We start from the raw sequence: 16,194 nt of genomic DNA on the forward strand, positions 1-16,194 counted from the left end.
GCCATGCTAGGCCTTCTTGCCAGGAAAGGTACCACGTTGCTTGGTGGAAAAAGCACTGGATTTGCAGACCAAGTTCCCTCGCTTGGATTGCAGTGCCATCACTTGCTGGTTGAGGGGACCACAAATATAATACTTTTATGACTATAACTTGGTGCTAATAGTGTTCTCCTTACTTATTTGACGAAACTTTTTGGAGAATGCATGGGGTCACTTATGTGAAAGGTCTTTGCTTAAAAGAAAAAAATCTAAGCAGCTCTACATACAAATTTAAGGTCCTAGTAAAGATTCATTGTAACTGTCCGTATGTTTGAAATTGAGAACTTTATTGACATAAATTTTGCAATAGAAAGTGTTATGCTAATAAGAAAGTAAGAATTAATTCCTATATCATATACACATGAAAATTTGTCAGATAAATTTCCGATAACATTGTTTAGCTTCTGGTCACTGTCTTGGTGAAATCCAGGTTGTTCTGCAGAGGTGCAGATCCAATATGCCCTTTATTCCCTTCTCCCCCAGGAGTGAGAAACTATTTCTTTGTATTGGGTTGGCCAAAAAGGTCATTTGGTTTTTCCCTAAGACGGCTCTAGTAGCGCTTAGTTGTCTTTAATTTCATTCAAAATTATTTTGTTAGATTGTATTGTGACAGCTGCCATATCAGTGTACATGTAAAAAAATCAAAATTGGTTAATTTTTGTGTAGCCATTTTAATATTGAAGATGGAAGAAAATATGTAACATTTTTGGCATGTTATGCTTTATTAGTTCAAGAAAGGTAGAGATGCTTTGAAATGCAATGAAAGATTTGTGCAGTGTATGGGAAGGAGCTGTGACTGATCCATCATGTCAAAAGTGGTTTGTGAAGTTTCGTGCCAGAAATTTCTCATTGGATGACGCTCCATGGCTGGGCCAACCAGTTGAAGTTGACAGCGATCAAATTGAGACATTAATGGAGAACACTCAACGTGATACCACACGGGAGATAGCCAACCTACTCAAAACATCCAAATCAATAAAGTTATTGGTGAAAATGAAAAATGTGTCTTTTGTTTTATGGAAAACACCATACTGACTTTTTGGCCAACCCGATAAAACAGAGACACCCTCTCAAGTTGATAAATTCCGAACAGCACGCGGCAGCTAAGTGATGGAAAACAAAGCTGTAAAGAGAAGCGAGGCTTAGCCTGCAGCAACAGCAGTGACCAGGGAAGGAACCGCCCACACAGAAACACAAGCACGCCCCTGGGAGAGTGAGCCCTTGACCTCGCAGGAGCAACGCCAACCTTTGGCAGTGGGGGGCTCCCTCTAAGTAATGCCAGTGGGGACACAGGAGTCACAGGTTTTGCTTTTATGTTATTGTTATTTAAAATTTCCAAACATAAAGTTCCTGGAAAGCCCTTTCTCAAAGAATCAGAAAATGATAGAGGGTTGGGAAAACTGTAGTTTTGTGTATGGGAAAAGCCTTGTACGGTGATTAGGAGGAAACCCAGAAGTTAAGGCAGAAGGCTGCCCTGAATATAAAAGTGAGGTTACGCTGCCGGGCCATGCAAAGCACAGCGTCTCAGTCAGTCTCCTCGTCATGAATGAAGTCCACCATCAGATTCTGGACATACAGAGGTGACCCGCCAGACTCCGAATCTCTCAGCATCCGCATGGTGCCTGACACAGGGCTGGCATTTGATGTTTTATGAATAAATAAACAATCTACTGAAGGCAGGAAGGAGAGGAGGAAGGGAGGGAGGGAGAGAGGGAGGGAGGGAGCAAGGAAGGAAGACACTGCCTACTTGTGTTGAAGGAATAACGGGGCTGGCAGGTAAGGAGACGCAGTATCTGGGTTGTAACCTGCTGATGCCAGTTCTCTGGACTATGTGTACAAGCACACACCATCAGGCTGCCTGTTTCAGCTGCACATGGAGTTTATTGGTATCATTTGGTACAACGTTAGTCCTTCCTTTCCCAAGCCCATGCTACATTACTTCGGAGGAAAATACTTCCACTTTATCATGTTTAAAGAAATGCTAGAAAAATTTAATTCTATTAAAACATATTAAAACATATGGTTGGGTTGTTTTTTTTGGTTTTTTTTTTTGCTGTATCAGCTACCTGACTCCCAACACAGTGCACGTCAATCTAACGTCAGTGTGAATGCACGTCCACCAGGCACTGACTTTCCAAAGCGATTCCTTTGCAGATGCCTAAATGGCATCATCCTGGAACTGCGCACAGAGAGGGTAAGGGAAGCCATGTGTGCAGCCAGCATGTTCTGAATTTCTCTCCCTCTCATGACCAGTGTCCACTCTTTGACTAACAGTTGCAAATGACCTGATCAGAGAGGGCAAATACTCAAGAACACAAGCAAAGGGAACTGGAAAGCTATAAAAAACACAATGTCTGGCTGAGCCGTTGGGAGCGTCCGTGATTGGATGCACTGACCACAACTGCGGTTTTATGGCTCAGCAGCCCACGTGGATGCCAGCATGGGGTGGGGGCTTTACAGGGGAGGAATGGGTGTGACTGCATCCCAGAGACCTCCCAGAGACATGCCATGGGTGTTGGCGGGGTTAGTCTGAGCTCAGGAAACAAGAATAACAGGGAGTTTTCCTGCTTCTTGATTTCTCATATATCTGGGTTTAAAGTTGGGTGAGAGCCAACTTGTAAGGGAACATAGTACACTTTGTGATGGCGGCATTCAAAACGAGAGGATGGAAGAGCAAGCTGGCCTGAAACAGCACGCCCTAAGGTGTCCAGGAGAGCTCAGAGCTGACGCATGACTCTCTCATCCCCGAATCCTCCGCTGCTACTTTCTCTGCATCGTAAATTGGCCTGTGGCTTTAGCTCAGCACTTCTAAGTCAGACCTACGTGCAGATGCTGCAAAGAGGCAAACTGAACGGCTCTTTTTCAGTTTATTACCGTACGTGAGTACATGCCAATACGTTTATGTGAAAAACAGGAGGCTGAGAATGTTCCAGCAGCTCAGGCAGCTGTTGGCTGCTGGGTAAGACAGTCTCTCAAGGCACTCAGCAGCGCTCGTGAACTGCACGGGGCACCTGCTTCTTCAAGGTTCCTTGGTGGGATCCAGTATGTGAGGGGCACCAAAGACGTCCATCTGCCCTTCCAGTTAGACGCTCCGCTAGTCGATACAGTTCTTTGTGATTCTTCGACTTCTGTCCACCTGCCGGATGCTGTCTGTAACATTAATGGTGACTTCTTTTGCAGGCATTCGCTTAGCATCTCTTTTAGCCTGTTGAAAAATTTAATGCAGTGAATTAGTTACTAGGAGGTATTCAAAGGTCCTCACAGTTGCAGTCTCTCGAGATTGTTACACACACGTGGATGGATGCACACACGCACGGAGGCAGGAAGAATGACCCACAAGAGCACATGTACCTGGGCTGCTTTTCATAGGCTTCTCTGTTGAATCTCTAATACCAAAAACCAAGCCTAGCACACAGCCTGGAGTAAGGCATGCTCAGTAAAGCTTTGTCGAATAAGTGGGTGAATGAATGAATGAGCTAAGGTCCATCAACGTGTAACGTGAAAGGTTTCACAGGTGGTTTCAGTAAAGTAGTTAAGGGTTTTTGATCTTTGGAGTCAGACAGACTTTGGTTTAAGCACTGACTATATAATACTATGGGCAAATTTTTTTTAACCTCTCCAACCTTTAGTTTTGTATTCTGTAAAATGGGGAATAATAATAATACTTTCTGCATAATGTTATTATTTAAGGATTAAATAAGGTAATGCATGTAAGGTACTTAGTGCAATCCTGTCACTGAATAAAAATGAAAAAAAAAAGACTTAGTAAGTATAAGTAAAAAATGGAATAGAGTATCCACTCCGAAGTGAAGATACACCAAAGATAAAATTCCAAAATTCATATTAAACCCTAAAGCATTGACTTAACTGTAGGTTCTTCAATCATATGTGTCCCACCCCCCACACTCCCTTAAGGGAAAACAGCTTTAACTAGTGAGGGCCAATTGTGTGCCCCTTCCACTCAATGACCACATGCTTGGCGTGAGCCTGAGAGGTGCCCTGTGAGTTGCCCCCATAGTGGCTGGACAGAGACATGCCACCAACCCCCATTCCAGGAAGGGTGTGCTGCCCAGCCGCCGGGGGTGCAGTCAGCAAAGAGCCTCCAGCTGTCCCTTCAGAGTGGCTTCAGCTGCAGAGAGCCACCTCACCTGGGGCCTTGCCCTTCCCAGGGTGGCCCAATGCGGGTGGTGAATGCAGGGGTACAAAAGCTGGCTACTTGGCCCAAAGCAGACTAGCTCCAACAGGCCATTTCCCTTCGGAGTTCTGCATGGGGTGTGGTCAGCCAAGGCTGTAGTCAGGCCTGCACTGTGGCTCAGCTTCCCCATCTGCTGGCTCCTGCTTCCAGCCCTCCCTCCCGCAGGTGGTGACAGGGCACTTTCAGTGAATATCCCACCTAATGGCATCTCAGAGTCTGCTTCCTGGGAAACACACCCAGGCTCTGATCTGCAGGAGCAGCTCCCAGGGCTTGAGTATCTCCCTATGCTGGCTCTGAGTTTCCTGATGACAAACCCATATTTTTAATATAATACAGCCCCCGAACATAAGGCGACTCCTTCGTCTGCAGTGCATCCAAAGAAATGGTGGGCTGTCGCACCATGGAAAAAAAGAAACTGCTCTGTTGTCTTTATTAACAGATTACAAGTAGGCTTCTCTCATGTCACACAAGCCCTGTGTAGACGCCCCTCACAGATTTCCTTTACTTGGCTGATGCATCCATCCCCCAGCTGCTGGGAGTTCGCTGCTAACTGCTCACAGCAGCACCTTTCTTTTGAGAATTGTCTTCATCTGATTGGAGTCACTTTGCCAGAGATGCCCAAGAGGTTACATCCTAATTCCTGGAGACAGCCCAATATCAATACCTGATTGTAGGGGACACAAAAGGCTGGCCCTTTTGTCTCAAGGGGTTATAAATCTAGGATGCCACTCATGCTCCGGAGTTCCCTTGGGAGCAGGCCGAGGCCCTACTACAGCTGTTCAGCTGGGCTGATGTGTTTGCTCAGCTGGGCCCCTTGCCCCACCCTGCTTCCCGCACTCCTGACAGGTTTCACCTGAGATTCTTTCAATCGCTCACTTGTATGAGAATCCTGATGCAGGCTCTGCCTCTGAGGAAATTGGTCCAATGTAATAGTCTCTAGGTAATTTAAGGATGTTTAAAATAATTTTGAATATATGCAATTTTAGCCTTATTCATTGACTGTATGCAATAGGATTTCCTCTTCGTGTTCCCCCCAGTGCCTAGCACCGTCTGAGACATAGTAGGCTCTCTATTTAACTTCGGCTGAGTAAAGAGATGAATGAACACATAGCACACCGTGTCTGTCCTTGTCCCCTTGCTGTAACAATCTGTGGTCAGTGCTAAGGCATCAGTCTGCCACTCAGCTCTTTCAAACCCGAACTGGCACCAGGGCTAGCAGCGATGTCGATGGGGTTAGCTTTCCCTGAAAGCAGAGAACTCATGAAGTCCCACAACCAATCTTGTTTCCCAAAGAAAAGTGTGGCAGTTGTGAGGCTAATTCCATCCGATTTCAGGTGCTTTGCATACAACCTCTGACTGGGGCTGGAAGAGAGACACAGAGGCCTCATTGAACTAAGCCAGGTTGATGGCGGCATCCCCCTTCAACCTGGGGGCAGCGGAGAGCCTTCCGGAATGGAAATGTAAATTTTCCAAGCTGCCTAAATGCTTTCCTTAGAGTATTGGCAAGCTTTCACAGCGGCTGTTAAAGATTATACACAGAAAATGTTCTGCTCTACATTTCAGTCTGTTTTTCTAAGCTTAAAAACCTGAGCAAATATTCAGCAGTTGGTTGATTCCTAATTTTGCAACCTGCCTAAGTAAAGAATCAAAGGCTATAAAATAGGCATTCCCAGAACAGCCACAGAATACGTATGGTGTGCATCTCAAGTGCAAGGGGGGCAATTTCTTAAATCTGTATAACCGGAGGACAACTTGGGGGCCAGATAGACCTAGATTTGGCACAAGGCTTTGCCACCCACCTGTTTGCTGGCACAAGACCTGTTGCTTTGACTTCTGAATCTCAGTCCCCTTCCCTGAAACTGGGGCAATAATGCCTGTTTCTTGAATTGTACCGAGGTAATGAACATGTCACTTAGTATTGATAGGGTGACCAACTTCTTCCCGGTTTTCCCAAGAATGACCTGGTTTAAAACAAAGTCCTGCATCCTAGGAGCCTCCCCAGGAAGGCTAATCACCCCAAGGATAGCCATTAACATTAATTCTACTCACAAAATGATGTCAGCCCCACACACCAAATTTACAGAGAAAACTCCAATTCTGCTGAAACCGTAACTATTGGTCCTTCTTTTAAACAACGTCACTAATGATAACTCTGTAAGACCTGCACTTGGATAAAGGACAAACTGGACTTCTGTCTTCCAGTGATGGGCACAGGTTTCATGCCACAAGCAAATCCATTTTCAAATAATTAAACTCTATTACATTTAGAAAAGTAAACAATTGGAACAACCGTGTGTGTTCCTGGAAGTGTTTTATAAAAAAGAAGCTTTCGAGTCTGAGGCATCAGTGGGCAGGGGCCCACCCCTTTTTATAGCAGCTCCGATATGCAGGGGGTCAGGGTCACTGCACTATAATTACCACTTGGAAACCTCAGGTTTCGAGCCCAAATGAGAGGGAGAAAGAAGACGAGAGAGAACCATGATGCCAGATTATTTTCTATAGGAGTCCCAGGGAGTCGCTTTGACCTTCGATGAGAAAAGGGCACTACAGACACGCAAGGCAATTACACCATTTTGTTCCTCAGGGTCTATGAATTTTTTTAAAATGTAGAGGTTTTCCCCTCTGATGTGGCTTTCAACCAGCCAAGCTTTTTTATTTAACCCACTCTCTTTATTCAGTGACAGGGAAAATAAACAAACAAAAAGTGTCCTTATTGCAATTACTGGCTTAAAAAAAAAAATCTTATGGTTCTGAACTCCATGATGACGGAGCCTGTTTGGCACCTTTAGCTTTTTTGGCTGCCTGCTAAGTCAATCCTTCTCTCACTTCTAAAATTCTTGTTTTCTGAGTCTTATCACCACTGACTCTTGTTAATGGGCTACCTCTTATTTCTCACCCAGTTTTACAGCTTTTCCATTCTCTCCTTGCCTCATTTTAATTTCTGCAGGTTTGGTACTCTGTGAATCATTGATTTTAATCCTGTTAACGCTGCCTCTTTAATTAGAAGCAATTTATTGGCTGCTATTTCTCAAGGGTAAGCAGATGGACTGTGATATCTTCCTGGCAGCCTCAAACCCAGATGGACTTGTTTCTCTTGGGGTTGAAAGTCAACGCCACAGGTCATTCCCTGCAGAAGCGGGGACAGCCGGCTGCTCCAGGGACGCCCAGACTCAAGAGCGTTGCCAAATCTGCTTGGCCTTTTCTCGCTCTCCCCCCAAAATGGAAACAGATATGTTTCCACAAATACATCTATACCTAACGTAAGGTTGGATGATCCTTTTCACAGTTCCTTGCAAACGACAAAGAAAAAAACAGCTGAGATTATGGTTTATCAGATTTTCCCGTATAACTAGTATTTTAAGTGTACAAGCAGTGCATAATTACAGTAAAAGAAATCCAGAGGAGAGAAGGGCACAGTGGAAAGCGACACTTGCTCCCACGTGCTGGCCATGCCTGTGCTTCTCCCAGCGGTTATGGGTGAATGACTTCTTTTGGAATGTGGCTGGAGTTCCTAAGCACGTTTGAGCAGATGGCTACCTTATCCTCTCTCCCCGCACTAGGTATGTTCTTCCTGGACTTGGACTGTGGCTGGATTATGTATCTATTTGCTTGCTAACTTGCTTCTTTTCCACACCCTCATGAGATTATAAACTTTAAGAAAGTAGGGACCCAGTCTGTGGTGTTCACCACAGAACCCCCCGAGTCTAACTTAGGGCCTGTCACCCAACAGATAATCTGTTGGGGAACACATGGTTGACTATAAATCTTCGGGGGGGGGGGAATCTCTAGAAATAGAACCTGTTTCCATTGCACTGCCTAAACCTCAACTTTCCTACAGGGTTCAATTATGTTCCTAATTGATTGTTCCTTGCACTGTCCCTGAGAGGTGACTGGGGTTGTTACTGTGTTCCCATTCCTGAGAGGTAGCTGAGGTCACTCAGGTCATACGATTTGCCCAAGGCCAATGCCAATATAGGTGGTGTGCTGAACTAAACACGGGGGCCCCAGCTCCCCCAACCGTCACAACTCACTCAAAATCCTCCACCACTTGGTTTCAGGTCATGGGAAGGGAGATCATGGGGTCCTAGGCAGACAGACCTGGGTTTGTATTCCGGCACAGCCCAGTCTCCACTCCATCCGCCATGTTGGCCAAATACCGCCTTTCCAAGCGCGTTTTCCCAGGTGGGGAGTGACGCTTCTTACCTCTTATAGAGTGTGTCTGGCTCCTAGTAGACACTCTGAAAAGGCTAGTTTCCTCCTCTCCTCCTTCCCAGAAGATTAAAGACTGAGACTTGTCAGCTGTAACTGCAGACACTTTTCTTTTCAGTCAAATCCCATTAGAGAGAGACAGACAATAACAAACTTGTATCTGTCCCCAAATTCCATGATTTACTAGCTGCTGCTTCATACATTTTATGGCATTCATTCAAGGTTAGTCAGGAAAAACTTTCATCTCAGCAAGGACACACCTCCAGCCCCACGCTGGAGAACCCCCGGGGCCTGGAGCAAGTCCCCTGCAGTCCCAGCCCCACAGGCACTCCTCATCTATCAGGTATCCCGTGCTAAAAGCAGGTGTGGCTTTGCAACTTGAACCTCAAATAGATCAAACGCTAGGAAGGCAGTAGAACCTGCTCTGGAAAAGCACTGGGCTCCCACGGATAGTCATCAATCACATGACCAGTGGTGCTGGGGCGGGGGCAGGTGGAAGGGAAACCTTTCTCATTTTAGTGAAGTATTAGGCCAGTCTCATTCAATCAGCAGGTAGTTAGTGAATGCTTACAAGGCCCCTAACCCTGAAGTCAGCTCAGGGGGCAAGGGAAGAATACAAAGAAGGTTTCCGCCCCAAGAGGCTGCTAATAGAATTGGCTTTTCTGCAGACCCTTAGATGAATAGTGAGTCTTGCCATTCTTCATCTACATCAGGCGGCAGCCAACAGAAAGATGCCTGGTGGAAATCACTACACGCGCACACACACTCACACACCCTAGACTGCCAGGATCGAACTAGGGAGTACTTCGGTGCCCTTCTAAGAGGCCTCCCTCTCTTCGGTTTCCCCAGTAGTTTATTTGATTCTCTCCCTCCTTTTAATGTCATGTTTTCATTTTTCTGGGAGAACTTCACATTTACTTTGCAAACTCCTCTCAGAAACCTCATATGGCTGCCGTCCAGGAGAAATTCTGGGCGGGCCCGCGCCTCCTTTCTGGGTCAGGCATCGCGCTCTGGCCACAGCCATTTGTGTGACAGGCTACACCCGTCATTCCTGGACTGGACTGAACCTTGCCAACAGTCAGACACGGTGGGGAGGGAGAGTAGAAGGAGGAAGCTGAGCTGAGAATCAGCCCAGACATTGGCTCATTCGCTTAGCGTGGTCTGGTCACTTTGCCAAGAATAATAAAGCACCTCGAAAAGACGCAGCTTCTGAAGACACAAAGCTCCCTGGGAGGCCAGCCACCTGCGTGGAGCTTCAGCGTCCCAGAGCTGTAGCCACAAATGATTTCTTCCTTAGCTGAATGCCTGAGGAGGTAGTTCAGGGAGAGAAAAACACGAGTCCTAAGCCTGAGGAAAGGGCTCGTGGAGGCTGGAGAGAGATTTGGAGGCGGACAGAGGTCCCGAACAACTACTTAGCAGGAGAGAACAAGCAGCTATAGAGCTTCCTTTCGTGTTGTGGGCTGCACTAAGGAAAAGAGCTGGGGAAAACAGACCGAGTCAACAATCTGTCACCGATGTAGCGTCGAAGGGGCCCCAGGTGACTAGAGCGAAGAGGTGCCACAGGAAAAGAGAGCTCCCTACTAAGACAGCCAGTTCCAATTTGTGAAAGATCGCTTTGGTCACATGTTTTTGCCAGTTAGCACCTATTAACACCAGGCAAAGACAGGAGCCAGAGGGAACTGACAGAGGAAGGCCTGCCGGCTTGTTCGATGGAGCAGAACTGAGCCCTTCGGCTCAGAACACGAGACGCTGCTGTTTGCAGGCCTCGCAGCCCCTCCTCACCCTTCAGAAAACAATCTGAACTGTGGTGTGGGGCGATTTTACCTACATGAAATGGAGTGGTTGCTACCACCTTCCAGTGGCCTTTAATTTCTTTCAAAGCACCATTTATTTCATATTATCTGGGTTCCCACTCTCGCCCGCATTCGTGTTGGCAGCTGCTTCAGAGCAAAGGATACACATGCCTCTTCCACTACCGGATGGTTGGAGCCTGGTACCTAGACGGTTCTCAATAAACAAACAGTAGATGAATGAGCCCAAAGACTGCTTCTGGGAACTGGTGAGGAAGTCTCCGGGCCTAGCAAGGGTCAGCTTTAATGCACAAATGTTTTAAATGTCTGAATGGGGATACCACAGTCGGCATGTGTGTGACGATGCATGCTTCGTGAAAGGGTTCTTCTGGGGAAGGGAAGCTTTAAAAAAGGGCCAAAGACCCATCAGCCAGGTGGCCCAATGACATACAGGGGAATACTGTGCCACGCTAATGCTCATCGTGGGGGAGCAAAGGAAGACAGGAAGAGGCGACGAGAGAATGCCCGAGCCAGACACGGAAAATGTGGGGAGCTTTAGCCCAGAGCATGAGAGACAAGCTAGAAAGAAACAGTACATCAAAGCCCTGGGGGGAATAGAAAGAAAACTGACTTCCTTGGACAGGGTCTAGGCAGCTGAGAGCTGGGTCGGTGTGAGTGCTCTGCTGACCAAAACTGAAATCAGAGGGAAGCTTGTGCTGTAAACTGACACCTTGGATAGAAAACCTTTGCCACAGCCTTTCAGGGACGTGGGACATCGATGTCTGGTGGGGTCTCAGCATAGGAAGCCCACTGATGAGCTCCAGCAACAGTCTGAACACTTACAATTAAAGTGATCTGCTTCCTGACCTTATTTTGGAAACAGTTACAATGGAGCCATTGTTCATTGAATTGTGAAAACAAAAGCTGCAGGGGTAGCTTATCAGCATAGACCATCTGCCTGTGGGGCTTTGTTGGTCAGGTGTGGGTGGTCCTCACTGCCTGAGACACAGTGTCCAAGGCTACTGGAGTCTTGGGGTCTGGATCTGCTTTAATTACCACCCAGGACCCCAGAGTGTGTGTTAGTGTGGACTGAGGGGGGTGCCTTCCTTAGCTATCTACAGGTCTCCATTTTCATCTGTGGACCGCAGACAACAATATCAACATTTTAGAGTCATTGGGCGGATTCAGTGAGATGATAGAACAGTGCACTGAGCACCCCACGCTATGCCTAGGACAGGCCCAAGGAAGAAGAACCAAGCACAACTAATTGGCTTGAAATTCTTATGTTCCATAACCAGAACTCATCACCTGCTGGCTAGCGTGTAAACTGCTATAACCACTTTGGAGCACTATTTGTCAGTATCTATTAAAGTTGCATACATCTGCACCCTCTGAGCCAGCAATTTCACTCCTACACATCGAGCCCAAAGAAGTGAATTTCCACAGACGGGCATGCGCAGGAGTGTTCCGTGGAAACAACCTCAGTGTCCTCTGACAGACGATAAGATAAAGAAGATGTGGTGCATACACACAAGGGAATACTACTCAGCCATAAGAAAGATGAAATGCTGCCATTTGTGACAACACGGATGGACCTGCGGAGTGTCAGACAAAGTGAAGTCAGCCAGATGGGAAAAGGCAGGAACAGTATGATTTCACTCATATGCGGGATATAAAACAGAAAGCAGAATGAACGAACAAACTCTAGATACAAACAACAGAACGGTGGTTAGCAGAGGGGAAGGGATGCGGGGCAACGGAGAGGGTGAAGGGGGGGCAAATGTATGGTGATGAGAGGGCACTAGATTTGGGGTGGTGAGCACAATGGAGTACACAGATGGTACGTTACAAAGTTGTATACCTGAAATATAATGGGATTAACCAATGTTGTCCCAATAAATTTAATTTTTTTTAAGTTTAAAACATTTTTTAAAAACACACATACAACCAAAAATCTGTTAGTGGCCGTACTGTTCACAATAGCCCCAAACTGAAAACAACCCAAATGTCCTTCCAATAAAATGAAATATACATGATGAAAATGAGGAAATTCCTGCAACGCACAACAACACGGAGAAGCCTCACCAGCATCATGCTGAGCGAAAGAAGGCAGACACAAAAGGGTACATGCTGTGTAATCCCATTTACGAAAATCTCGAGAATAAACAAAACTGGTGTACAGTGCTGGACGGGCACGCTGTGGGTGACACGTGGTGACCGGGCAGGGGCACAGGGAGGATTTCTGGGGTAGTGATGATGTTCTGTGTCTTCATATAGAAGATGGCTACATGGGCGTGTCACTTATAAAAATTCACTGGACTTAGGACTTGTGCATTTTTCTGTATGTATGTTATGTGTGGTAGATTACATTTTTGCTCCTAGCTATCTCTCCACTGGGAACAGAGTATACTTCCTTGCCCCACTGATGTAGAGCTTGTCCATGTGACTTGCTTTGGCCAATAGGAGGTTGGTTGTTATGATGTGAGCAGAGACAAGGAATGTGCCTTGAATAGTTAGGTTATGGCCCTCTTGGGTTTCTGCTCTCAGGGAGGAAAAAATTTCCCTATGCCCTTCAGAGTTCTGCTGGCTGGTTTAAGAATTAAATTGACGTGAGCCAAATGAACAGGAGACAATCAAGTTTAATTTCATACCTATTGAGGTCTCAAAGATATGAGACCTAAAGAAATGACCTAAATAGGAAGCTTTGATACTTTTCAGACAAAGAAACCATAAATTCTTGAAGAACTGACAAGACTAAGAAACCTAGGCTTAGGTGATTAATTAGTGAGGAATCTAGGCAAAGTTGGTTTGCACAACCTTCCCAGCCCCAAATTTCCTGACTCTGGAGATAAGGGGATCTTTCACACAGGAGATTATTTCCCGCTTTCAGAGAGATAAAAAACAGGGTGTCCTTTTCGCACCAGCTGTTTCTTAAGCCACTTTAACTGAAATTAATCAATATGCTCAAGTGGCATATTTGGGGGCAGCCTGCCTTGAGTCCCAGCACCGTCATAGTCACAAGAAGAAGATACCTCAGAACGCTGCTGCCCTTCTGGCCTGATTCCCAGAATAACACACGTGGGAAAGAAGGTTCCGCTCGACCTGGAGCCGGAGCCCGGAGCCTGAAGTCAGGCCCAGCTCATTTGAGTTGCAGCTGATTATGAAGGGGGAACAAAGATTGATGTTTTAAGTCAGTGAACAGTGATGTGTCTTCCAGCTTTATTATGACAACAGCTGACTAATACACGTAATTCTTCAGTAAAGAAGTACTTTATGATCGGTATGCTCCCCCTTTGAAACAGTCACCTGTTTCATTGTAAAGTTACTGACACCCACCTCCAGCACTTAAACGGCCTATTCATATCATGCAATTAAATGAGCCTCAGTTTCTCTGTTTACATGATGGGATGATGCTTATTTCCCAGTGCTCTTGGGAAGGTTTAATGAGCCAGTAGATCTAAGAGCGCGACTGTAAAGTGACCGATGACAAGGGCCGCAAGTGAGGCGGGAAAGCAACTGTGCGGGCCGCGTCTCATGCCAGGCAAGGCTGCATCCTCCCTCCCACGGTGCACCCTGGCTCAAAGGGTAAGGTCACAGGTGTGGAGAGTGGCTAGGGGACAAATGTCAGGGCCCATACTAGCACTTCTGAGTGTAGTTCTGTGGGGCCCAGTCTGCCTTGGGAGATAGCAATGATTAGGCTTCTAGAAGGCCAGCTTATACACAGGCAAAGTAGGCATTAGGAATCCCAGGGGGGCCACTGAAATCTTCCATCTGCTCTGTACCCATTACCTTCTACAGCATCCATCAGTGTTTCATTTAATTGGGTTATGGCACCGTGTGAGTAACCATCCCTGTGAATTCTTACTGCCTTTCTTTTTCTTCTCCGTGTTTTTAAATCCTTACCCGAGGACATGCTTATTGATTTGGGGGGAAGAGGGGGAGGTGGGAGGGACAGGGAGAGAGAGGGAGAGAAACATTGATGTGATAGAGAAGCATCGATCGGTTGCCATCGATCGTATGTTCCCCAACCAGGGACTGAACCCACAACCTAGGCATGTGCCCTGACTGGGAATCGAAACTGCAGCCTTTCGGTTTACCACATGATGCTCCAAGCAACTGAACCACACTGGCCAGGGTCTCATTGCCTTTCCTATGGCACTACTCAGTTTACAAAGAGCAGGCCCATCTGGTCTCTCATTTTGGTATTATTTCCATTGTGTGGATAAGGAACTTGAGATTCTGAGAGATTAAATAATTCCTGCAGGTCCACTTAGTTAATGAGAGATAGAGCTGAAGTTGCAACAGGTTTTTTCACCAAAACTTTGAGTGGTAACTACTGACACGACCAGGAATCCCATCATTAGATGACCAGTTGTACCCTCAGAAAACCAGTAGCATAGGCCTGAGGGGACAGGACCCATAGGTTTTGACAGGGGAGAAGGGAAAAATGGGTTTGGAGCATCCGGGAAGCAGTGGACTTTGAATGCGGGTGGGGCATGGGCAAGACGAGGAAGAGGGAGGGAGAGATGGAGTGGAAGGAGAAAGCCTGCAGAGCCTGAGCTGGCCTCCTAAGGGTGTTCATTCCCACGGGAGGAGCACTTCCCAACAACAGAAAGGATGCTAGCTACGCCAGGGACACCTCAGTCCTGCTTCCTTTCTAACAGCAACAGTCTGGGGGTGAGGCTGCCACCACGTTCTACAGCGAGAGTCCCCCTTGGGGATTCCCACTGCCCACCTGTTGGAGGGTCTGAGGTAAAATGCTAGGCTTTCTCCCACCACACTGCCCATCTCTCTCTCCTTCCCTGCCTACTCCCCACCCTGCCCACAACCCCTGAGACTGGCCGACTGTCTGGCCTGAGACTGGTTGCTCTAGCCAGCACAGTCCTCATTGTCAAGGCGGCTAGACCTGAGCAAAGCTGTGTTTAAGCAAACCCACTTTCTTTAGAGTGCAAATATCAAGGACCCACTTCAGCTGATTCAACAAACAGCGCAACCCTCAAGGCAGGAGTTGCGTAGGTGTTGGGTCTTGCTATTTTGTTTGCAACAGTTTTCTCATGGGTGAGGCAGAGAATTTCCTTCAGCAAGGTGAGTCTTCTATGTTCCTTCCCTGGGTACAGTCTCAGCGGGGCCCTGCCCTGAAGCTAGCTTCTCTCCCTTTGTCCAGTCCCAGGTTGTTTCTGTGGCTGTGACCTACCTCTGTGGTTCGAAAACCGTTCTGTTTCTGGGTCTGGGTGCCTGAGCTGAGGCTCTGAGGATTCGGGCACTGGGTCCCACAGCTCATCTTCTTCTCTGGGTTGGACACTCCACCTGGGGCTGTAGGTCGGGGCGCACCATTGGAAGGCAGTCCATCTTCCAGCACACCTGCGAAGGGAAGCAGAGAATGGCGCTAGAGTCTTGCACGTGACAATTGCTACGAACAGCCCCCAAGAGCCTGGGTAAAAATACAGCCCAAGAGAAGAAAGAAGAGTCACCAGAAATCCCGCCTTGGCAAGTTTCCCTTTTCTAGAAGAACATGTGTTCATTTTGTTTTGTTTTACAAAAATGAGATTTAAAAAATAATTTTGTAACCTGAAAATTTTACCTACTACCTCAGTGGCATTTTCCCATGCCATGAAATATTGTCATATTATTTTTTATACATAGTTTGCTGTTGTGTGGAAGGGTCACCATTTATTTTGCTAATCCCTTCTAGTTGGACATATGTTTTCACTTTTGCAAAATAAATGTTACTGTGATGAAACTCTTTGTAGTTAAAGCTCTACTCTTAATTACTTCCTTAGGATGAATTCCTAGGAGTGGATTACTGGTTTGAAGGTTATACAGTTTTTTGCCAGAATTCCACTTCAAGGTGTTGACTATGTCTCTCCCATAACAAATTCCAAGAAATGATAAAATAAGGTTTAAATAGCCTGACTGCAACACAAGAGTGGGACTACAGGGAGGGATTCATGCATAAACAGTGTG

At 46.6% G+C, this 16,194-nt stretch overlaps 1 protein-coding gene across 1 annotated transcript in view; it reads right to left on the reverse strand.

Annotated features, from left to right (window-relative positions):
• Nucleotides 1-423: 423 nt before the first annotated feature.
• The window catches only part of BAALC (BAALC binder of MAP3K1 and KLF4), a 77,437-nt gene continuing 61,666 nt past the window's right edge, over nt 424-16,194 (reverse strand). Inside the window, exons 2-3 of the mRNA XM_024572221.4 lie at nt 15,425-15,591; nt 424-3,241 (exon numbers count right to left, since the gene is read on the reverse strand). Of these exons, the coding sequence (XP_024427989.2) occupies nt 3,131-3,241; nt 15,425-15,591 (278 nt within the window). The 3' untranslated portion in view covers nt 424-3,130. The remainder of the gene's footprint in view (nt 3,242-15,424; nt 15,592-16,194) is intronic.

This window comes from Desmodus rotundus, chromosome 8 (genome assembly GCF_022682495.2).
Source record: "Desmodus rotundus isolate HL8 chromosome 8, HLdesRot8A.1, whole genome shotgun sequence".
In the NCBI taxonomy this organism is placed as follows: Eukaryota; Metazoa; Chordata; class Mammalia; order Chiroptera; family Phyllostomidae; genus Desmodus; species Desmodus rotundus.